A 24550-nucleotide genomic window follows, 5' to 3' on the forward strand; every position below is an offset into this window, starting at 1 on the left:
TGAACATGAAAATCCTACACTATGAACATCATGCAGAGAGGACATATCCACTTTTGAAGTCAGCTGCCTATGATGAAGCGTGAATTATCCGGAACTGACGTAAAAGGGCGAATGATGTGGCACAAATTGGAAGTCAATGTGAAATAAATAAGTGTTTGCCCTCTTAGATAAATTAAGGTTTGTTTTAGACTGTTCCATGTCAAAGATGAAATCATAGGTGGAACGATCATATTGGTTTGTCTGTCCTTCCAGAGATATCCCCAGCGGCTTCCGGATTGATAACATTCTGACAAAGATGGTAGCTAAATAAAGACGTCTAACTCAGGCCGTTTACCTTCGAAAAAAATGTCACAGTTCCGGTTTACTTAAGGGGGTGGCTCTCAATGCGATAGCAGCTGTGTCTTATTGGTTTAGTTCACTGACTGTATATGAACAAAAACAATTAGGGAGTTGGATGTCTTGCTTCCTCTTCCGTCTCAGATTTTGAGCCGTTTCCGCCGCCATTGCAGGTTTGGACTGAGATCAGTGTTTAAGACACTGCCATCCATCCATTCCGGCAGTGGAGAAAACGCATAAACATCCGGCGGCTACACTTGACATAATATTTTGGAATCACAATTTAGAAAATATTCACTGTCTGACTACGACTTGCGAATCAGTGAGTGAGGAGGTCGTAGCTAGCACGGTGCTAACCTAGACAGGTAGCTTTTTAGCTAGAATTCCAGGACTCCGTAGAAGCAAAGGAAAACCGCAATGGCTCAAATACTACCTATTCGCTTCCAGGAGCACCTGCAGGTATGAAAACAATATAGCTAAATACTAGTCGTGGCGAGGGATCGTAACTATAGCACTAAACCCCTCCAGATCTTTATCGGCTGCTTGACGATTTTCGTTAACTGTTAGCTAGCTAAGCTAACTGTAGCTGGCAGTCCAACACCCGCAGCGAAATGAATGACCTCTCCTCCCCGTTGCCATATTATGCTAGCTAGCGAAAAGACTAGCACTGACAGTGAACGTTAACTTTCTGTGGTTGCCATCAAACGTAACGTTAACTGCTTTTATATGATAGCTGCTATTTTGATTCCAATTGGCCTGCTAACTCAAACATATGTCATGTTAAGTAATGACTAACTACTTAACTAGATAGATACGTTTCTGTTTGACAGTCCATTCAATAACAGCCAGATAGATACAGTTAGCTATTTCTGCTAGTGTGACACTGATCTTCGATTACCCCTACCCTGACATTCAAGTGAGGCAGTTGTACAGTAAGCTAAATTGGTTTAAACCACAGACAGATGTTCTATGGTTAAAACAACATAGCTATTTACAATACCTAGCTGGTTAGTATTATTTATTTTTATGTATTTATTTTGATGTAGTTAGCTATATCTATGGCCATAGGATGATAACAGGGTAATGTGTTTGAGTCGGTACAAATGGATAGCTACAGTGCGAATTATCATCATCATAAAATCTTAATCTCTGCAATGATCATTAACCTGTGCATGAGTCTTAATTAAGGTCGGTTAGCCCACTGAACTAAAGTGTTGGCATTAGTTCCAGGACAGGAGCCAACACGTTTTCATGTCTCAGACAAGATCACTCACTCACTCATCATGCAAGTGTAGTTCACTGAACCACCTCTGTTACACAGTCACACTAGCAATAGTTTTTTTCAATCAAAATCTTTCTAACAATGAAATTTCATTTCCTTTAGCTCCAGAACCTGGGGATCAACCCAGCTAACATTGGATTCAGCACCTTGACTATGGAGTCTGATAAGTTCATCTGTATAAGAGAGAAGGTGGGCGAGCAGGCACAGGTTGTCATCATTGATATGGCCGACCCCAACACTCCCATCCGTAGACCCATCTCTGCAGATAGCGCCATCATGAACCCTGCTAGCAAAGTTATTGCCCTCAAAGGTAAGGACTTCCACTGAGCCTGACTTGTTTCCTTTGACTGAACTAATATGTACAGAGGCTGTGTTTTTAACAACTTAATTCACCCAAACTAAGTGGTTAACTTCAACTTTATTGACTGCTGTAGGCCATCATTTCCCTATGTGTTGCTGTCCTAATATTAAAGGGAGTTTGTGTACGTACGATTTTGTTTGTCAGCAAGTTATTGATCTAGGCCTGTCACATTCTGCTTCACCTGTTAATTACCATATACAGGCCTGTCCATTTCTATTTTTATTTTTTTTAAATCAGCAGTATAACTGCTTGTGAGTTGCAATTTATAGACTACATTTGAAACAATTGAACCCCTTTTGTACACTGATAAAATTGTCATACTATCATGAATGCTTTTTCTATTTTTGCTTGTTTTTGCTCTTTTCGTTTCTTAATGCTTTCTTATATGTTTGCAGACGGTGAGTTGGATTTTATATATCATGAGTTGTGGAAGTTGTAATCATGTTTGCACTGTGTTGGAATGTCTGCCCAGTACTGTATATGTTCTGTTCTGTTTACATAGGAAAGCGTGTTAGAAAGTAGAATGGAAGCACAAGAGGGTTGATTTAAAGAACAGGAGGCTATAGGGTAAATGACAAACAGAATAGGGAAATTCAAGGGAGTTCATCAAGACCTCTAGGTTTGAGGGAAAAAGGGTTAAAGTAAAAACATCTGAGAATGCCTTGTGCACCTTTTATATTGCACACTACTGTCTCAATGGCGTAGAGGTCAAGGCTAATGCACAGGCTGAGATGGTGAAACATTCCTCTGAAGCAAGATCCTTGTGATAACTTTTGGTAATGTATTATTCATGCCCCTATTATGACTATATCCATTTTGAGAGCTGGTCTTGGACTATAGGCCAAAATAGTCATGGTTTGCATGATTTTTGTCAATGCATCCTGGGCTGCAGTGTAAGAACCTTGCATTCCGAGACCAAGTGTATTGCAGATTAGACTTCAGGAAAATCAGATATGCAATGCAACATTTCAATACTAGACTATCGTAGACAAATTAATTTTTATATTTGTGTTAATTGATTAATATTGATTTGACACTTTATGTATTCTATAATGTATTCTATTTTAATCGTTCACTTGTCAGACAAGATACTTTTGGTTATTAGTGTATGTGGACACCTGCTCGTCCAACATCTTATTAAAAAATAATGGGCATTAATATCGAGTTGGTTCCCCCTTTGCTGCTATAACAGCCTCCACTCTTCTGGGAAGGATTTCCGCTAGATGTTGGAACATTGCTGCGGGGACTTGCTTCCATTTAGCCACAAGAGCATTAGTGAGGTCGGACAATGATGTTGGGTGATTAGGCCTGGCTCACAGTCGGCATTCCAATTCATCCCAAAGGTGTTAGATGGAGTTGAGGTCAGGGCTCTGTGCAGGCCAGTCAAGTTCTTCCACACCGATTTTCTTCAAACCATTTCTGTATGGACTTCGCTTTGTGCACGGGGGCGTAGCATTCTCCTGGCATCAGCCAAACCCAAATTCGTCTGTTGGACTGCCAGGTGGTAAAGCGTGATTCATCACTCCAGAGAACCCATTTCCACTGCTCCATTGTCCAATGGCGGCAAGCTTTACACCACTCCAGCAGAAGCTTGTCATTGCACATGGTGATCTTATGCTTGTGTGCGGCTATTCGGCCATGGACACCCATTTCATGAAGCTCCCGACGAACAGTTATTGTGCTGACGTTGCTGCCAGAGGCAGTTTGGAACTCTGTAGGTAGTGTTGTGGCCGAGAACAGATGATTTTTACGTTCTACGTGTTTCAGCACTCGGCGGTCCTGTTCTGTGAGCTTGTGTGGCCTACCACTTCACGGCTGAGCCGTTTTTGCTCATAGACGGGCAGCTATAGCAGGGCATAAATTTTACGAACTGACTTGTTGGGAAGGCGGCATCCTATGACGGTGCCATGTTGAAAGTCACTGAGCTCTAAAGTAAGGCCATTCCACTGCCAATGTTTGTCTACTGAGATTGCGTGTCTGTGTGCTCGATTTTATACACCTGTCAGCAACGGGTGTGGCTGAAATGGCCAAATCCACTAATTGAAGGGATGTCCACATACTTTTGTGTGTACAGTACCAGTCAAAAGTTTGGACACACCTACTTATTCTTTTTCCTTATTTTTACTATTTTCTACATTGTAGATAATTGTGGAGACATCAAAACGATGAAATTGCACATGGAATCATGTAATAACCAAAAAAGTGTTAAACAAATCAAAACATATTTGAGATTCTTCAAAGTAGCCACCCTTTGCCTTGACAGCTTTGCACACTCTTGGCATTCTCTCAACCAGCTTCATGGGGTAGGCACCTGGATTGCATTTCAATTAACAGGTATGCCTTAATGCGTGTAGCACTATTTGGTAAAATACCAAGTCCATATTATGGCAAGAACAGCTCAAATAACCAAAGAGAAACGACAGTTCATCGTTACTTTAAGACATGACGGTCAGTCAATCCGGAAAATGTCAAGAACTTTGAAAGTTTGTTCAAGTGCAGTCGTGAAAACCGTCAAGCGCTATGATGAAACTGGCTCTCATGAGGACCACCATAGGAAAGAGAGACCCAGACTTAACTCTGCTGCAGAGGATAAGTTCATTAGACTTACCAACCTCAGAAATCGGCAATTAACTACACCTCAGATTGCAGCCCAAATAAATGCGTCAGACTTGATGTAACAGACACAGCTCAACTGAATCAACTGTTCAGAGGAGACTGCATGAATCAGGCCTTCATGGTCAATTTGCTGCAAAGAATCCACTACTAAAGGACACCAATAAAAATACTTTCTTGGGCCAAGGACCACAAGCAATGGACATTAGACCGGTGGAAATCTGTCCTTTGGTATGAGGAGTTAACATGTCAGATTTTTGGTTCCAACCGCCGTGTCTTTGTGAGATGCAGAGTAGGTGAATGGATGATCTCCGCATCTGTGGTTCCCACCGTGAAGCATGAAGGAGGAGGTGTGGGGGTGCTTTGCTGGTGACACTGTCAGTGATTGACTTATTTAGAATTCAAGGCACACTTAACCAGCATGGCTACCACAGCATTTGGCAGCGATATGCCATCCACTAAGCGCAAACCAGATGGGGACTATAATTTGTTTTTCAACAGGACATTGACCCAAAATGCACCTCCAGGCTGTGTAAGGGCTATTTGACCAATAATGAGTGTGATGGAGTGCTGCATGAGATGACCAGGACTCCACAATCACCCGACCTCAAACCAATTGAAATGGTTTTGGGATGAGTTGGACTGCAGAGTGAAGGAAAGGCAGCAAACACGTGCTCAGCATATGTGGGAACTCCTTCAAGACTGTTGGAAAAGCATTCCAGGGGACTACCTCATGAAGCTGGTTGAGAGTACAAAGCTGTCTTCAAGGCAAAGGGTGGCTAACACTTTTATTTGGTTACTACATGATTCCATATGTGTTATTTCATAGTTTTGATGTCTTCACTATTATTCTACAATGTAGAAAATAAGAAAAACCCTTGAATGGGGTCTGACCAAACTTTTGAAATAGTACTGTGTATATACAGTGGCAAGAACAAGTATGTGAACCCTTTGGATTTCTGCATAAATTGGTCATAAAATTTGATCTAATCTTCATCTAAGTCACAACAATGGACAAATAGTCTACTTAAACTAATAACACACAAACCATGATACGTTTTTAGGTCTTTATTTAAGACACTGTGTAAACATTCACAGTGCAGGGTGGGGAAAGTATGTGAACCCTTGGATTTAGTAACTGGTTGACCCTCCTTTGGCAGCAATAACCTCAACCAAACGTTTTCTGTAGTTGTGGATCAGACCTGCACAACGGCTAGGAGGAATTTTGGACCATTCCTCTTTACAAAACTGTTTCAGTTCAGCAATATTCTTGGGATGTCTGGTGTGAACTGCTCTCGAGGTCATGCCACAGCATCTCCGTCCGGTTGAGGTCAGGACTCTGACTGGGCCACTCCAGAAGGCGTAATGGCTTCAACAGAAGAAAATCTGTTGTTGATTTACTTCTGTGATTTGGATCGTTGTCATGTTCCATCACCCAACTTCTGTTGAGCTTCAATTGGTGGACAGGCCTAACATTCTCTTGCTAAATGTCTTGATAAACATGGGAGTTCATTTTTCTGTCGACGATAGCAAGCTGTCCAGGCCCTTAAGCAGCAAAGCAGCCCCAAACCATTAAGCTCCCTCCCACATATTTTACAGTTGGGATGAGGTTTTGATATTGGTGTGCTGTGCCTTTTTCTTCTCTTCACACATAGTGTTGTGTGTTCCTTCCAAACAGCTGAACTTTAGTTTCATCAGTCCACAGAATATTTTGCCAGTAGTGCTGTGGAACATTCAGATGCTCTTTTGTGAACTTCAGATGTGCAGCAATGGTTCTTTTGGACAGCAGTGGCTTCTTCCGTGGTGTCCTCCCATGAACACCTTTCTTGTTTAGTGTTTTACATATCGTAGACTCGTCAACAGAGATGTTAGCATGTTCCAGAGATTTCTGTAAGTCTTTAGCTGACACCAGGATTCTTCTTAACCTCATTGAGCATTCTGTGCTGTGCTCTTGCAGTCATCTTTGCAGGACGGCCACTCCTAGGGAGACTAGCAACAGTGCTGAACTTTCTCCATTTATAGTCAATTTGTCTTACCGTGGACTGATGAACATCAAGGTTTTTAGAGATACTTTGTAACCCTTTCCAGCTTCATTCCAGTCAACAATTCTTGATCTTAGGTCTTTGATATCTTTTGTTCGATGCAGGGAATTCTTCATGTGAATAGCAAACTCACATTTTGTGTTTTTTTTTTTTATATTTCAGGGCAGGTCTAAACAGCATCTCTAATCTCATCTCATTGATTGGACTCCAGGTTAGCGGAGTCCTGACTCCAATTAGCTTTTGGAGAAGTCATTAGCCTAGGGGTTCACATACTTTTTCCAACCTAAACTGAATGTTTAAATGATGTATTCATTAAATAGACAAGAAAAATACAATTTGTGTTTATTAGTTTAAGCACACTGTCTATTGTTGTGACTTAGAGGAAGAACAGATCACTTTTTTTTTAAACAATTTATGTAGAATTCCAGGTAATTCCAAAGGGTTCTCATACTTTTTCTTGCAATTCTATAATATAATGTAAGTGATCAATGTGTCATTTCTCTTTGCGTTAGATGGGCTAGTTTAATTTTTTAATGGAGCTCTGATTTGTAGTCCAGGTGTATAGCATTACAGAACAGGAAATGTAGGCCTATAGACTTTTGAGTGGTGAAATTTGAAAACAATAGCAGGTTCATCAAAGGCTACAGACACAGGAAATTAATGAATAGGAAACCCTTTCCTTGCTCCAATAATAAACCAGTGATTGGAAAGCCTGAAATGGAATGGTTGTCAGTCAGTGCATCCAAAGACACTTCTCGTACGTCATCACATCAGTTTGTGTTTTGTGGTCTTGCGTTAATCAGCATTCAGACCCAACCCCAAACTCCTTAATTCATCTCAGGATGAGCATGCTGCTGTTAGGAATCCTGTAGAGCTGCTTGAACTCCCTGAAGTTCACCTATGACTAGGCACATACAATATTAGGACTTTTTAACAGTAATTAATAGAAGGACCTTATACAGTTCCTTCAAAGTATTCATACTCCTTGACCTATTCCACATTTTGTTTTTACAGCCTGAATTCAAAATGTATCTGCTTTGACATGCACTACATGAGGCATGGTGGTGGTGGCAGCAGCATGCTATGGGGATGCTTTTCAGCGGCAGGGACTGTAAGACTGGTAAGGATGGAGGGAGCAATGAATAGAGTCAAATACAGGCAAATCCTTGATGAGAATCTGCTTCAGAATGAAAACAACCTTAGACTGGGGACAAGATTTATGTTCCAACAGGACAATAACCCTAAGCATTCAACCAAAGCAACGATGGAATGGCATCAGAACAAGAATGTGAATGTTCTTGAGTAGCCCAGCTAAAACCCAGACTTGAATCCCATTGGAAATCTGTGGAAAGACTTGAAGATTGCTATTCACTACTGCTCCCCATCTAACTTAACAGTGCTTGAGGGAATGGGAGAATCTCAAAATCCAGATGTGCATTGCTGATTGCTCATACCCAAGACAACGCAAAGCTGTAATCGCTGCCAAAGGTTCTTCTACAAAGTATTGACTCGGGTGTGAATACTTATGTAAAATAGATATTTCTGTATGTCATTTTCAATAAATTAGCAACATTTCAAAATATCCTGTTTTCCCTTTGTCATTATGGGGTATTGTGTGTAGATGGGTGAGAAATCTATTTACCCCATTTTCAATTCAGGTTGTAACACAACAATGTGGAATAAGTCAAGAAGTATGAACTTTCTGAAGGCACTGGTTTGTAAATGATCAGTTCACCCAGCCACTAGTGGTTGCTGTTTATTAGCCTCATGTGGATCGGGGATGTCTTATATTTTTTTTGTATTGAATGCGGATCTTACCACATTATTGGTTGCCCGTCGTTGTGGTCTTGCTTTCTGCATTGCAAGTGCTGTTTTGTTTGGTCATTTGGTGGCACTCGCACCAAACCATGACTACCACTATTTCTAAATCAAGTGAAATTTGGTATTACAGTATTTTCATTTCCCCTCTAGTCTGTTTGTGTGTGGTGATTAGTAGTTTACATTAGTTAGTGGAGATACGGTGTTAGATCATCATATTGCTAAACCTTTTAATGTGTGAATTTTCAGCGGCAAAAACCCTCCAGATTTTCAACATTGAGATGAAGAGCAAGATGAAGGCTCACACCATGACTGATGACGTCACTTTCTGGAAGTGGATCTCCCTCAACACTGTAGCACTGGTCACAGACAACGCCGTCTACCATTGGAGCATGGAGGGAGACTCCCAGCCAGTCAAAGTCTTTGACAGACACTCCAGCCTAGCAGGCTGTCAAATCATCAACTACCGCACTGACGCCAAACAGAAATGGCTGCTTCTCATTGGGATTTCAGCACAGGTACTGAAATAGAGGGGATTGGATTTATGGTTGACTCTAGCTGTATTCTACTGAAGTGACTTGCGTATATTTTATTTTTTTAATGAGTTTGTCATAGAAGTTAATCGGTGTGAGTGTCTACACTAATGTACAGCAATACACTGACCTGATAGATGCTAATAACTTGCTTTTGGGCTGTTTTGAAGCTTGCACAGCATTATGAAATGTTCTGCCCTGATAAGGCTTAATGTACCACTGGAAAAGACTGCTGTAGCACAAGCTCTTGTACAGTATGTGTATTCCTTCATTTCAGCAAAACCGTGTGGTGGGAGCCATGCAGCTGTACTCTGTGGACAGGAAGGTGTCCCAGCCCATTGAGGGCCACGCCGCCGGCTTCGCCCAGTTCAAAATGGAGGGTAACACAGAGGAATCGACACTGTTCTGCTTCGCTGTCCGAGGGCAAGCTGGAGGAAAGGTAGGAATCTCCACTCAGCATGGACATGGAGTACTCAGGGAGGGCTGGAATGGAATGGAAAAAGAAAAATGAGCAAAGAAGACCGGGAGATGTCAAAAAAATTATTCTCCTCTGAATGTGTTTTGCTTTTCTAGTTACACATAATTGAAGTGGGAACCCCACCAACAGGCAATCAGCCATTTCCAAAGAAGGCAGTGGACGTGTTCTTCCCTCCTGAGGCCCAGAATGACTTCCCTGTAGCCATGCAGGTACTGGAATCACTTCACAGACAAGAACTCAAACCTGTTCCATATAGTCATGCAGGCCCTCTGCATTAATACCTGTTATGATACAGCTTCTGAAGCCTTGTGTCCCTGCTCTCTGTCCTCTAGATCAGCTCTAAGCAGGATGTTGTCTTTCTCATCACCAAATATGGCTACATCCACCTGTATGACCTGGAGACTGGCACCTGTATCTACATGAACCGGATCAGCGGGGAGACCATCTTTGTTACAGCCCCACATGAACCAACCGCTGGCATCATTGGAGTCAACAGGAAAGGACAGGTAAGTCTCCACTGGGTAAATGGGAGTGTTTTAATCCTTTTATCAGGAGTAACCAGATGCCGGTGGGCTGATCAATGGGTTTCCTGTCCAAAACACACAGAGCCATTAAATATTCAGAAGGATAGAAAGCTGATCCATGTCTGTAGAGCCTACTGCTCCAGCTCTCCTCCTCAGAATTCACAAACACTGTACCTGTGTGATGATGGCTTGAGAGTCCCATATATGTAACAGTGGAAAAACAGGGTGTGTTTGTGTGCTTTTGTAAACAAAACAAAAAAACAAACAAATACCTTTTATTTAACTAGGCAAGTCAGTTAAGAACAAATTCTTATTTTCAATGACGGCCTAGGAACAGTGTGATAACTGCCTTGTTCAGGGGCAGAACGACAGGTTTTTACCTTGTCAACTAGGGGATTCGATCTTGCAACCTTTCGGTTACTAGTCTAACGCGCTAACCACTAGGCTACCTGCCGCCCCAAATTGACGTGTGTGTGTGTCTGTCACTTGGTGACCTTGGCTGAGGGAAGCCTTGTTTAATACTGATCTAACGGCACCTCCAGTAGAGAGCAGCATGTGAAACACAGTTGGAGATCCTGTCAGGCCAGGCGTCCTAATCTCCTTTAAGCTCCTGGCTCTCTAACCCTCCAGTCTGCTGCTCCTTTACATCTTAATGTAACACACACACTGCTCCATGGGGATGTCTATCTGTGTAGTTAATTCACAAATGCTATTCTCTAGTCTAGCAACATTATTTTTACACATTCAATTCTGAATAAATATGTGAGTTTAACAAAGGAATTATATACCAGTTTTGTTACATTTGTCAGTACATATAAACTAATGTAATAGTACACATATTTTCATGTCTGTATAGGAGTGGACTCTCTAACCCTGTCTGTGTGTTATGTGTTTGACCAGGTGTTGTCAGTGTGTGTGGAGGAGGAGAACATCATCCCCTACATCACCAACGTGCTCCAGAACCCAGACCTGGCCCTGCGCATGGCCGTGCGCAACAACCTGGCCGGGGCCGAGGAGCTGTTCGCCAGAAAGTTCAACACCCTGTTCGCTGCAGGGAACTACTCTGAGGCTGCCAAGGTGGCCGCCAACGCTCCCAAGGTACTGCCAATGCACCAAAACGCCCAAACAATGAAAATCGTGATCTGGTAAATGTTTTTTGTATGATATTTCAGCTGTCTTGTGTATAATAAGGTTTCTACTACTACGGTCTTCTATCTATCATGTTCACATTTTTTGAAAGTCAAAACACTCCTTTCCTCCTCCCCAGGGTATCCTGCGCACCCCGGACACCATCCGTAAGTTCCAAAGTGTGCCGGCCCAGCCGGGCCAGACCTCTCCACTGCTGCAGTACTTTGGCATCCTGCTGGACCAGGGCCAGCTCAACAAGTTTGAGTCTCTGGAGCTGTGCAGGCCCGTCCTACAGCAGGGACGCAAGCAGCTGCTGGAGAAATGGCTCAAAGAGGACAAGGCAAGGAAACCATAGTTATCATATTAAACTGAGTCTATAGTTGTCTCTTACTGTTGAGTTTGGATGTTCAACATTGAGCTTAACAGTTTTATGTTCCAATTATGTGTTGCTCAACATATAGCACTGGTCTGTTCAAATATCCCTATAACTATTGGGCTGGCTAGGACTTTATTCGAGACAGTGTTGGTTAGGGATTTACAGCTTGTAATGTGGGAATGAAAATTGCATGTGTTTTTTACAGCTGGAGTGTTCAGAGGAGCTGGGGGACCTGGTGAAGTCAGTGGACCCCACTCTGGCCCTCAGCGTCTACCTCAGGGCCAACGTGCCCAACAAGGTCATTCAGTGCTTCGCTGAGACCGGACAGTTCCAGAAAATTGTCCTCTACGCCAAAAAGGTTAGTTGTGTGGTTTCTATTTCTATCGACAAGTCCTTTCCAATATAACATTTGACTTGACACAAAATGGAATTCTTTAATATGGTCAAATTAGATTGTATTCAGTTTTTAACTAACGGATGCGTTTTCCGTATTTCCCTTCTAGGTGGGCTACACTCCAGACTGGATGTTCCTGCTAAGGAATGTGATGAGGATCAGTCCAGAACAAGGCCTGCAGTTCTCCCAGATGCTGGTGCAGGACGAGGAGCCACTGGCCGACATCACACAGGTCAGATAGCCAAACGTCTTCACCACCTCAACCCTTCATTTATCGTCCTATTTCCCTTACATTTTCTGAAGGGAAAAAACCTTGTTCAGTGCTGTGTTGTATACAGTAACATGATTGATGTGTGGTAGCTGATGTATTGTCTGTCTCCCTGTTCAGATCGTTGACGTGTTTATGGAGTATAACCTGATCCAGCAGTGTACCTCTTTCCTCCTGGACGCCCTGAAGAACAACAGGCCTGCTGAGGGGCCTCTGCAGACACGCCTGCTGGAGATGAATCTGGTCCACGCTCCACAGGTACACACACATCACACCCAATTCCACACAGACCCAACACTTACACAGCAATTGTATATATTTTTTTTTAGTGCCACACTCTTATTTGCTTCTCTTCCACTGACTCGTGATGTCATGGATTTTAAATTCATGTATGATGTTTTTTTCCTGCTTCAGGTGGCCGATGCCATCCTGGGCAACCAGATGTTCACCCACTACGACCGTGCCCACGTTGCCCAGCTGTGTGAGAAGGCTGGCCTGCTGCAGAGGGCTTTGGAGCATTACACCGACCTGTACGATATCAAACGGGCTGTGGTGCACACACACCTGCTCAACCCTGAGGTATAGGACACTATCTAACACAACCACACACTGCGTGGAATAGAATGTCCTGGAGGGTTCATGGTCTTGGAGAACAGTGTGTACTTGCTGTGTTTTGCTCTTAATAAACATAAGCTTTATCGACTAATGTGTGCATACTGGTATTGCTCCTGTCTGCACTGACTCTGTATGTATATTGACTCTGTCCTGCAGTGGCTGGTGAACTTCTTTGGCTCCCTGTCAGTGGAGGACTCTCTAGAGTGTCTTCGGGCCATGCTGTCGGCAAACATCCGTCAGAACCTGCAGATCTGTGTCCAGGTGGCCTCTAAGTACCACGAGCAGCTCTCCACCAACTCCCTCACCGAGCTCTTTGAGTCCTTCAAGAGCTTCGAAGGTAAGCAGGCCATACACCTGACGCAAACGACCTAGTCTTGTCCTCACCTGCATGGAACATGGTCATGACTGTCTCAACAACCACATAGTTGTTCATCCTACCTCTCTATCTATGGTGACTAAGTTCTGTCTCTATTCATTCCAGGTCTGTTCTACTTCCTGGGTTCCATTGTTAATTTCAGCCAGGACCCAGAGGTCCACTTCAAGTACATCCAGGCAGCCTGTAAGACGGGACAGATCAAAGAGGTGGAGAGGATCTGCAGAGAGAGCAACTGCTACGACCCCGAACGAGTCAAGAACTTCCTCAAGGTAAGGGAGAAAAGTAGGCATACTATAGCATGACATCACAGTTCAGCTTACTTCAGTCTCTATTTGTTTAATTATCCTGAAAGCCAAGTCTAGCTGTTAGTTTAATTCTGTGAGCTGATATCAATATTTCCTCTCTTCACAGGAAGCTAAGCTGACTGACCAGCTCCCCCTGATCATCGTGTGTGACCGCTTTGACTTTGTCCACGACCTGGTCCTCTACCTGTACCGCAACACCCTGCAGAAATACATTGAGATCTACGTGCAGAAGGTACATAAACTCATATTAACCTGCGTAACAGCTTTTTTGTGTATACACACACACCATTGTACGATATGTGAATTTTCTATAAGAAACGTGTGTGTGTCAGGTGAACCCCAGCCGTCTGCCGGTGGTGATTGGAGGGCTGCTGGATGTGGACTGTGCTGAGGATGTGATTAAGAACCTGATCCTGGTGGTGAAAGGACAGTTCTCCACTGATGAACTAGTGGCTGAGGTGGAGAAGAGGAACAGGTAAGGACTGTGGGGACGTCTCAGCCCAGACTGGCTTTATGCTGTAGTGCATTTAATTGTGGCATTACTTCTGAAAGTAGGATGAAGGGGTGCTGTTTGACCCATTTAAAAGTGTAAATATATCTAGTTTATGAGCGCCTGAAACTTGAAGCTGTGTATATATTTGTTGGCTCCAGACTGAAGCTGCTCCTGCCTTGGCTGGAGGCCCGTATCCATGAGGGCTGTGAGGAGCCAGCTACCCACAATGCCCTGGCCAAGATCTACATCGACAGCAACAACAACCCAGAGCGCTTCCTGCGTGAGAACACCTTCTACGACAGCCGCGTAGTGGGCAAGTACTGTGAGAAGAGGGACCCCCACCTGGCCTGCGTGGCCTACGAGAGAGGACAGTGTGACCAGGAGCTCATTAATGTGAGTGGGGAAATAAGAATTACATTTTCACTTGACTAATACATTGAAATGTTCATTTTACACTGTTTGCGTATGTTTTCCCTCAAATACTGATCAGCTTACATTTCCTGTACAGGTGTGCAATGAGAACTCTCTGTTCAAGAGTCTGTCTCGCTACCTGGTTCGCCGTAAAGACCCTGAGCTGTGGGCCAGCGTGCTGCTGGAGAGTAACCCGTTCAGAAGACCCCTCATCGACCAGGTATGGACCTGTTCCTGCCTGTTTGAAACGCAAACCTCATCATCCTCACTAAAACCATGGCCCAAAATGTTTTGCGATGTCCCACCTAAACGTTGCTTATATTTCTCACGATGGTTAAATAGTTTTTTGTGACTTGTTTGGCTATAAGTTTGCAGAATGGTGACTTCTCTCCATTCTGGAATGACGTTTGTTGTCTATCTTTCTTTCAGGTTGTTCAGACGGCCCTGTCTGAGACACAGGACCCAGAGGAGGTGTCCGTCACAGTCAAGGCCTTCATGACTGCAGACCTCCCCAACGAACTCATTGAGCTGCTGGAGAAGATCGTTCTGGATAACTCGGTCTTCAGTGAACACAGGTACTAGGGCTACTGAAGCTCTACTATCTGTGCTCACTGGCAGACTGAGCTGTCCATTGTGTGTCTGCTCTTTCAATACCAGGCTTGTTTGGAACTTTAAACTTGTTGTTTTAGTTAGTCATGCTGAGCAGAGTTCATCTGTGTTTTTATTCAGAAACCTGCAGAACCTGCTGATCCTGACAGCCATCAAGGCGGACCGTACCCGTGTGATGGAGTACATCAACCGCCTAGACAACTACGACGCCCCCGACATCGCTAACATCGCCATCAGCAACGAGCTCTTCGAGGAGGCCTTCGCCATCTTCAGGAAGTTTGACGTCAACACCTCCGCCGTGCAGGTCAGTGGTTGAGTCTTTTGCTCTGGCAAATTGACCAAAATGTTGCTTGTTCAATTCCCATTGTGGGCAATGCTACTGTTCTGTCTGAATTCTATGGATTAAGAGGTGAACTTGACAAAAGTTATTTCTGTGTGTTTTTAGGTTCTGATTGAGCACATTGGGAACCTGGACCGGGCCTACGAATTTGCTGAGCGCTGCAACGAGCCTCCAGTGTGGAGCCAGCTGGCCAAGGCTCAGCTGCAGAAGGGTCTGGTGAAGGAAGCCATCGACTCCTACATCAAGGCTGATGACCCCTCTGCCTACATGGAGGTGGGCCAGGCTGCAGCCCAGAGTGGTAAGAGACAAAAAAATTATCCACGTATTGTCCAGCATACAACCAACATTAGGGTTTTTCAATGTAGGCTTGCTATTGGAGGGGAAGGTATTCACCTGCATCCAATTTGGAAGTTGCAGAAACAAGGCTAGGAGAAAAGAGTTTAGTGAAGTAAATATAAATGTTCCTCTACTATCCTCAGGTAACTGGGAGGACCTGGTGAAGTTCCTTCAGATGGCCCGTAAGAAGTCCCGTGAGTCTTACGTGGAGACAGAGCTCATCTTCGCCCTGGCCAAGACCAACCGCCTAGCTGAACTGGAGGAGTTCATCAATGGACCCAACAACGCCCACATCCAACAGGTACACTCTGAACACAAAATACACATACTGGCGCATACACACACCGGCATACCCCCACACAGGTTTACCTGACACATCCCTCTCCATCACTGCTGACCAGTATCATACCTTTTCTTATGAAGTATTTCTCTATTCCAGGTGGGTGACAGGTGTTATGATGAGAGGATGTATGATGCGGCCAAGCTGCTCTACAACAACGTGTCCAACTTCGGGCGGCTAGCGTCCACCCTGGTCCACCTGGGAGAGTACCAGGCCGCCGTGGACGGAGCCCGCAAGGCCAACAGCACCCGCACCTGGAAAGAGGTGTGCTTTGCCTGTGTGGATGGAAACGAGTTCCGCCTGGCACAGATGTGTGGCCTGCACATTGTTGTCCATGCTGATGAACTGGAGGAGCTCATCAACTACTACCAGGTAAGGCCCATTTGGTTCAATTACTACCAATATTCACTCTCATAGCAATTGCCTTATCCTGGCCAGAGTTAAAGAAAATAATTTACCAAATCATACCATAGCATGTGATAAATGTGTTTTTAATGGTCCTGTGTTGATTGAAGATGCCATGGTTGTGTTTGTCTCTAGGACCGTGCTTACTTTGAGGAGCTGATCACCATGCTGGAGGCAGCCCTGGGTCTGGAGCGGGCTCACATGGGCATGTTCACCGAGCTGGCCATCCTCTACTCCAAGTTCAAACCCCAGAAGATGAGGGAGCACCTGGAGCTCTTCTGGTCCAGAGTCAACATTCCAAAGGTAAGAGAGAGGAAGAACGCTACGAGATAGATGTCTATATGCAAGCGGATTGAAATGATCTGCATAGTCTTTATATTTTTATATTTGTTCATATGTTATTTGAATGCAGCAATGTGTGTGATTTAGTGATTGTATCTTTGTGTGCGCTGTTTTGGGGGTGGGTGAAGATAATGTTAATGTGTGTCATCAGGTCCTGAGGGCTGCAGAGCAGGCCCACCTGTGGGCGGAGCTGGTCTTCCTCTATGACAAGTATGAAGAGTTTGACAACGCCATCCTCACCATGATGAGCCACCCCTCAGACGCCTGGAAGGAGGGACAGTTCAAAGACATTGTCACCAAGGTAGCTGACTGACTGCAACAACACACAAGCTCAGCATTGACTGCATGTTATGTTTTAGATTTGCAAACATTTCGTGTTGGTTGTTGTCATGATGTATTCATGATGTTTTCTTTGGTCATTGTATTAGGCCAAGTATTTGACACTGACTAGAAATCCACATCCTGCAGCTGAGTGTATGAGGCTTTGTGATTCCAGGTGGCCAATGTGGAGTTATACTACAAGGCTATCCAGTTCTACCTGGAGTTCAAACCATTGTTACTGAACGACCTGCTCATAGTGCTGTCACCACGACTCGACCACACCCGCGCAGTCAACTTCTTCATGAAGGTACTAGGACACTACTCTGTCCATACTTGATAGCTTCTTGTATGTCAATCTTTGGCATTCAGAACGACCTGCTTGACTGTTCACTGACTGGACTTTTCTCTGTCCACCTCCAGACCAAGCAGCTGTCACTGGTCAAGCCGTACCTGCGGTCAGTGCAGAACCACAACAACAAGGGTGTCAACGAAGCACTTAACAACCTCTTCATCACAGAGGAAGACTATGCGGTACTAAGATCTTTTAACATAAGCTTAGTTTTTCATACTTTGGAGAAAAGAATCTGTGAAAACACTGAAATTACCATTGTGAAAAGAGAAAGTTCCTTTGTTGAAAAAAAGTGTGCATTCATTTTCTGTCATGCAGAAATGACTTTCGCTCTTGTTGTTACTCCTCTGTCCTGTCCAGGCCCTGCGTGCCTCCATCGATGCCTACGACAACTTTGACAACATCACCCTGGCCCAGGGCCTGGAGAAGCATGAGCTGATTGAGTTCAGGAGGATCGCTGCCTACCTCTTCAAAGGCAACAACCGCTGGAAGCAGAGCGTGGAACTCTGCAAGAAGGACAAACTCTACAAGGTCCAGCTTCTCCTCAACTTTATATCAAATACTAATATTTTGTCTAAAGACCAGTGATGATCAGCTCACACAGATACCCATGCTGCTGTTGTTTTTGTTAAATGTGTGGATCATAACATTGCTTTTAGATGTCACTGTCTGAATTCTTTCCCCGTGTCTCCCCTGTTTTGATGTTTATGTCTGTGGTGTATTGATGTATGTCTGTGGTGTTTTGTGTGTAGGACGCCATGCAGTATGCGTCTGAGTCGAAAGACCTGGAGCTGGCTGAGGAGTTGTTGGCCTGGTTCCTGGAGGAGGATAAGAAGGAGTGCTTTGCCGCCTGCCTCTTCACCTGCTACGACCTGCTGAGGCCTGACGTAGTGCTGGAGACGGCCTGGAGGCACAACATCATGGACTTCTCCATGCCCTATTTCATCCAGGTCATGAGGGAGTACCTCTCCAAGGTGGGTTAGTTCTGCCACGCCTTGGATGGCAGTTCACCCCATAGGGTATTTTATACAGAGTCTGGTAAGGGTTTTTTGTGCTTAGGTTATCAGTGTCTACAGTGAAAAGTAGGTTACTATTAACATGGTGAGGCAATTTGTTGTCAGTTGATGTTTTTAATGTACCAATTTACCTTTTTGAGGAGGTCACCTTTTTAGGATCTTGTAAACAACCACAACTTCAGCCGATCACATCCTCATCCTGTTCCGTTTCTCTGTCATGTTTCTGGTAATCATGTCTTCCGTTTTGATTTGGGTTTTCATCTCTGCTACTTTTCCATACAAATGTTAACGTCAGGAGATTCATACTGCTTAGTATTCTTCCATGCCACATATATTTGTTATATGGCAAGAAATAACAGAAGTATCACTTCTTGTGATAGAACATAATGGTAGTATATGCTATAGTCTGCTGGGATCGAGGACAAACAGGAAAAAATAGACCGCTATGTAGACCAATTGTACATAATTATGCATGTTGTATGATGCTTACTGTAATGATATTTTAAAAACAGGTCTGCTGATATAAAATATCTAACTTAAAAGTACCACATTTGTATCAAAAGTGGCTTATTTCCATCTCTCACTGTTTTTTTTGTTTTTTTTCTCTCTGATTCCACATTTGTTTGTTCTCTCTGTTGGGAGAGAGTTTGTTTTGTTTTTCTCCTTAAGTTGCCTCTCTGAATTCCCTTTCAGGTTGATGCGATTAAGGAAAAGGTGAAAGTCCAATCCATTTCCAGTCATTCTTTTTGACCCTCTGTAGTCTGTAGTTTGGAGGAGTGAAACTAGAGGAAACTGCATGAGTCTGTCCCCTCCCCATGTCACTGCTGCTTCTGACCACACTCCACACCTTGACTAGACCCAGAATGGTCTGGAGTGGGGCTCTCCCACCCTGCCTCTGGGGAGCTGCTGGGCATGCTGGGGTTTGGAATGGCTCTATTAGCTATTGCTCTTTGTTCCAGGGTTGAATCAGTGACTGACCATTCAGGAACTCATTCACCCCAGCAACACCCAAACAGAGGGATGTTCCGTTCCATTGAGGCTGCCCACATAAACCAGCAAACTCAGTAACTGTCCAGGAGCAGGAAAGGAGAGCTCTACTCTGGATAACCTACTGTAGTCAGACAATACTCTCCCTTAGCCCTGTAGATACTAATGAAAAACTACCACTGTCTGTAATATCACTGATCTGTGGTCTGCTGTTGGCTTGAGGCTGTGATAATCTCTACCACTTGCCATTTAGTGGTCAACCTTGGTAGAGTACTGGGGTTTGATTTGAATGCTGAAACAGCCCTGGGACCACATTGAATGTGGTTTGACCAGAGCTTAGGGCCAACATTGTTCAATTTTGTCCTTTTATAGTGAAGTAATGTAGCCTCATATTTGGGCTATGCACAGCTGGAGACAGCTGCCAAGTGGGAGAATAGAACACATTGTGTATGGAAATTGTGATCATTCTTTGAGTACCCTCTTATGTAACGATTTATGGAATTAACTCTCAAAGTAAAAAATGCTTAGTTTTAGATGTAAATATCCTCAACAAATTGTGATGTATGTAGATGTTTTTTGCATTTGATTATAATTGTGTTCCTTTTTTTATTTGTTATATTAGTTGTACTGTAGTGTCTTTGCTACTCCAGAACTGTAAAGTGTGGGGTACTGTGTGTAGAATGCGTGTAACATACTTATATTGTATTCAGGGCAAGCATGTGTTTCCCCCTCCCATAACATTAGCAGCATTTTTGGACAGGCTTGGAGACATTGTTGTTGGCTGTGCCTGCTTCTGGACGCCTTGACTGGCTGTACAAACCATCCCTCCATCCTCTCACTCCCTCCACTGTGGCTCTCTGCCTCTCATGCACTCTTCTAAACAGAGAAATGAACCTAACTGCCGCTTCAGCATGTCTCTTTCCCCTTCAATGAACCTACAGCCTGTTTACCTGTATCTTAAAACAACTTACTGACTGTTTTGCCAGAAGGCAAGTATGTAGAGAACTGAACCCTACGTTGTGTTCTGACAGGAGAGAAGTATATTCATAGATGACTTATCATGGTTTTGTTGAAGTGATCTTGTGAAGTTTCAGAATGCATAGGTTGTGTATGTCTCTCATATTCAAGATGCTGCTTGCTTGAACCTGTGAATTGTCAGTCTTGCCTTTTTCTTTTATAATTCCTGCTCTAAGCTGCTTAACAACTAATCAAGCAGACCAACATGATAAAGATTTCCCTTATTTGCTGGTTATTGACAATTTTAATATAAATATCATATTTCCATTTAGAACGTTTTATTATTATTGTTGATTCATTGAATCATCTGTTTGTTCAACTTCATGGTAGGGAAAGTTTCTTGTTGGTGTTAACATTGTGATAGTGCTTGTAATCCCTGGTAGTTACATATCTGTGATGTTGGCCCATATTAGAGCTGTTGAAATGGGTTTGGTTCTCTACATACTGTCCAAACACATGGAAATAGATGCATCTGGTGGCTGGATGGTGGGACCATTTTTATTTATTTATATTTACAGTGCCTTTTGGAAAGTATTCAGACTCCTTGACATTTTCCACATTTTGTTAGGATTCAGCCTTATCCTAAAATTGATTAAATAGTTTCCCCTCCATTAATCTATACACAATACCCGATAATAACAAAGCAAAAACAGGATTTCTTTTACATTTTTGTTCATTTATTTTAATTGATTTAATCCATTTTAGAATAAAGTTGTAACGTAACAACATGGGAAAAGTCTAGGGGTCTGAATACTTTCCTAAGGCACTGTGTGTATGTATACAGTACCAGTCAAAAGTTTGGATACACCTACTCATTCAAGGGGTTTTCTTTATTTTTACTATTTTTTACTTTGTAGAATAGTAGTGAAAACATCAACTATGAAATAACACATGGAATCTTGTAGTAACCAAAAAAGTGATAAACAAATCTAAATATATTTGAGATTCTTCAAAGTTGGTAGCTTTGCATTCTCTCAGCTTTTGCTTCATGAGGTAGTCACCTGGAATGCATTTCAATTAACAGGTGTGCCTTGTTAAAATTGTATTTGTGCAATTTCTTTCCTTAATGCGTTATAGCCAATCAGTTGTGTTGTGACAAGGTAGAGGTGGTATACAGAAGATAGCCTTATTTGGTAAAAGACCAAGTCCATATTATGGCAAGAACAGCTCAAATAAGCGAAGAAAAATGACAGTCCATCACTACTTTAAGACACGAAGATCAGTCAATCTGGAATAAGGATAAGGAGGATAAGTTATTTAGAGTTACCTGCACCTCAGATTGCAGCCCAAATAAATGCTTCACAGTTCAAGAAACAGACCCATCTCAACATCAACTGTTCAGAGGAAACTACGTGAATCAAGCCTTCATGGTCAAATTGCTGCAAAGAAACCACTACTAAAGGACACCAGTAAGAAGACTTGCATGGGCCAAGAAACACGAGCAATGGACATTAGACCGGTGGAAATCTGTCCATTGGTCTGGAATCCAAATTTGAGATTTTTGGTTCCAACTGCCGTCTTCGTGAGACGCAGAGTAGGTGAACCGATCTCCGCATGTGTGGGTCACACTGTGAAGCATGGAGGAGGAGGTGTGATGGTGCTTTGCTGGTCTGTGATTTATTTAGAATTCAAGGTACTCTTAACCAGCATGGCTACCACAGCATTCTGCAGTGATACGCCATCCCATGTGGTTTGCGCTTAGCAGATTTTCATTTGTTTTTCAACAGGACAATGACCCAAAACACACCTCCAGGCCGTGGTAAGGGCTATTTGATCAAGGAGAGTGATGGTGCTGCATTAGATGACCTGGCATCCACAATCACCTGACCTCAACCCAATTGACATGGTTTGGGATGAGTTGGACTGCAGAGTGAAGGAAAAGCAGCCAACAAGTGCTCAGCATATGTGGGAACTCCTTCAAGACTGTTGGAAAAGCATTCCAGGTGAAGCTGGGTGAGAGAATGCCAAGAGTGTGCAAAGCTGTCATCAAGGCAAAGGGTGGCTACTTTGAAGAATCTCAAATATAAAATATATTTAGATTTGTTTAACACTTGTTTTGGTTACTACATGATTCCATATGTGTTATTTCATAGTTTTGATTTCTTCACTATTATTCTACAATGTAGAAAATAGTAAAAATAAAGAAAAACCTTTAAATGAATGTGTGAACTTTTGACTGGTACTGTATATATTAATTAGTGTTTTGTTTAGGCTTAGCTGTGTGTATCTAATTTGAAATTAGACTCCTTTACAACCCTAATGCTGGGCTGTCGTGGTCAAGCTTGGTAGCTAGTATCGCCAGTAGCCACTAGTAACAGTGCCTGACTAAAACCCTCCCACGCACCGTAGCATGGCCTGTGTCTTGCGGCCTGTTTTTTTAAATCTTGACTTTATTCATCTCTGCCTGTCAGGAATGGTCCCATCGGCCAGCCAGTGAAATAACCCAGAGGTCAGTTATAATGGCATCTCATTAGAGCTCCCCTTGTTGGTTGTGTCTGTGGTTAACATGCTCACCTCTCTTCCTGCCTCAGGTCGACAAGCTTGACGCCTCCGAGTCCCTGAGGAAACAGGAGGAGCAGAACACAGAGTCCCAGCCCATTGTTTATGGTACGGTGGCCTGACCTCTACATAACCCTGCCGCTCTATTGGTTGAATATGTTAAAGGGGGTCTATAATGCTTTGAAGTTTTAGCACCTGGGCAGTGTTTACCCTTTGGAGTGTGTTTGTATATTAGTAGTCTTGTCACGAAGCTCATGCTAGTGTCCTCCGTGTTTGTGTTGCAGGCACGCCCCAGCTCATGCTCACTTCAGGCCCTGGTCAGGCTGTGCCCCCCCAGCCTGGCTATGGAGGCTACGGCTACCCAGCAGCACCCACCGGCTACGGCCAGCCTCCCCAGCCTGGCTTTGGCTATGGCATGTGAACGCCCACCACCCCTGACCCCTGACTTAGTCACCTGTTTGTCTCTCCTTGTGTTCCTCACCAGCTTACCATGCTCACAATAGGGGATACAAACAACAAGAAAACCTGCGCTCTTTTAAATTATTTGTATTATGTTCTCCTTTAAAAACTGCAATGGACTTTTATTTGTTTTGTTTTGAACAGAAATTTGACCACTTTTTTTTGTTTTTTTCTTCACATTCCATATTTGACTACATAACACTTACTAGAATGATGGTTTTTGTGTGTAATAGTTTTTTTAATGGGGTTATGTATGTAAGTGGACTTGAGAAAGAAGCAATTAACTTTTTTTGAAGTAGTTGGAGAAGCATCTAATTTGCACTCTGTCGTGAGAAGAAACTAATATAGAAACTCTTCATTTTGATGTACTGAACGTGTGAACAGCTTACATTGTCTATTCGTCTGTCTGTATAATGCATTTCATTATTGTATATTCTGAAAAAAGGTTACATATAATATTTGAACATATATTGCCACTTCAACACTAAGTAACAATAGTATATTCTGCACAGGTGTGTAGCTTTATTGAGTTTGAAATGCGTACGGACGTATGTATGTGTGTGATCTAAATAAGAATTTTAATCCCCCTTGTTCTATACTGGCTCTCCAGTCAACCCCAGTAGATGTTAGTCCTCCTTTGTTGGCTCCATGTGTTTAATCTAGGTGACCTTCTGTTGTGCCGTGTACAGTGCTTGTGTGAGACTGTCTGTGTATGTGCAGGGGGATCGAAGGCTGACTCTTCAGACCCGTACGTTTGTATTTACTCACCACCCTCCTTGTGCTGAGGTCTGTGTATGCCAGCTGTTGTGGTGTTCTAGGTCACCATATTTTTGTGTGTACAGAAGAACGATCATTTAAAAAAAGTGGAGATCCTGCTCGTCGTCCTCCACGGCCCTGTCCCGTTTGGTTCGGTCAGTGCGATTGGCTCTAAGAACAAATGGAGGAATTGGAGGACAGGGCCGTTCTCCTTTGGTGTCCTAATGTCAACTTGTTTAGATCAGTAACACTCCTGTAGGTTATGTATTTCAATGGTTGTTATGAAGAATTAGTTCAGTACTACAGCATACAGTTCTTTGTCAAGAATGGTCTGAAATAAAAGCCTGTATTTACCTTGATGTATTCCCAAAGTGCTTTGAGCTGTGTGTGTGTGTAAAGTATCATCCTAATCTCTGAACAT

The 24550-nt window shown here is 43.3% G+C and overlaps 1 protein-coding gene across 1 annotated transcript; it reads left to right on the forward strand.

Moving 5' to 3' along the window:
• Positions 1–493: 493 nt before the first annotated feature.
• Positions 494–24488, forward strand: LOC120018143 (clathrin heavy chain 1-like). The gene is made up of 31 exons (XM_038961160.1): positions 494–795; positions 1721–1928; positions 8702–8970; positions 9263–9424; positions 9559–9672; positions 9796–9969; positions 10888–11085; positions 11255–11455; positions 11697–11849; positions 11995–12117; positions 12274–12411; positions 12568–12732; positions 12925–13105; positions 13250–13413; positions 13556–13681; positions 13782–13924; positions 14101–14335; positions 14451–14573; positions 14783–14928; positions 15083–15266; positions 15408–15600; positions 15782–15939; positions 16078–16350; positions 16519–16686; positions 16877–17026; positions 17222–17353; positions 17467–17577; positions 17756–17926; positions 18148–18369; positions 22947–23022; positions 23199–24488. The coding sequence occupies exons 1-31, from the start codon at positions 754–756 to the stop codon at positions 23333–23335; spliced, it is 5040 nt and encodes a 1679-aa protein (XP_038817088.1). The 5' UTR covers positions 494–753; the 3' UTR covers positions 23336–24488.
• Positions 24489–24550: the final 62 nt, after the last annotated feature.

Source organism: Salvelinus namaycush, chromosome 23 (assembly GCF_016432855.1).
Source record: "Salvelinus namaycush isolate Seneca chromosome 23, SaNama_1.0, whole genome shotgun sequence".
Classification (NCBI taxonomy): Eukaryota; Metazoa; Chordata; class Actinopteri; order Salmoniformes; family Salmonidae; genus Salvelinus; species Salvelinus namaycush.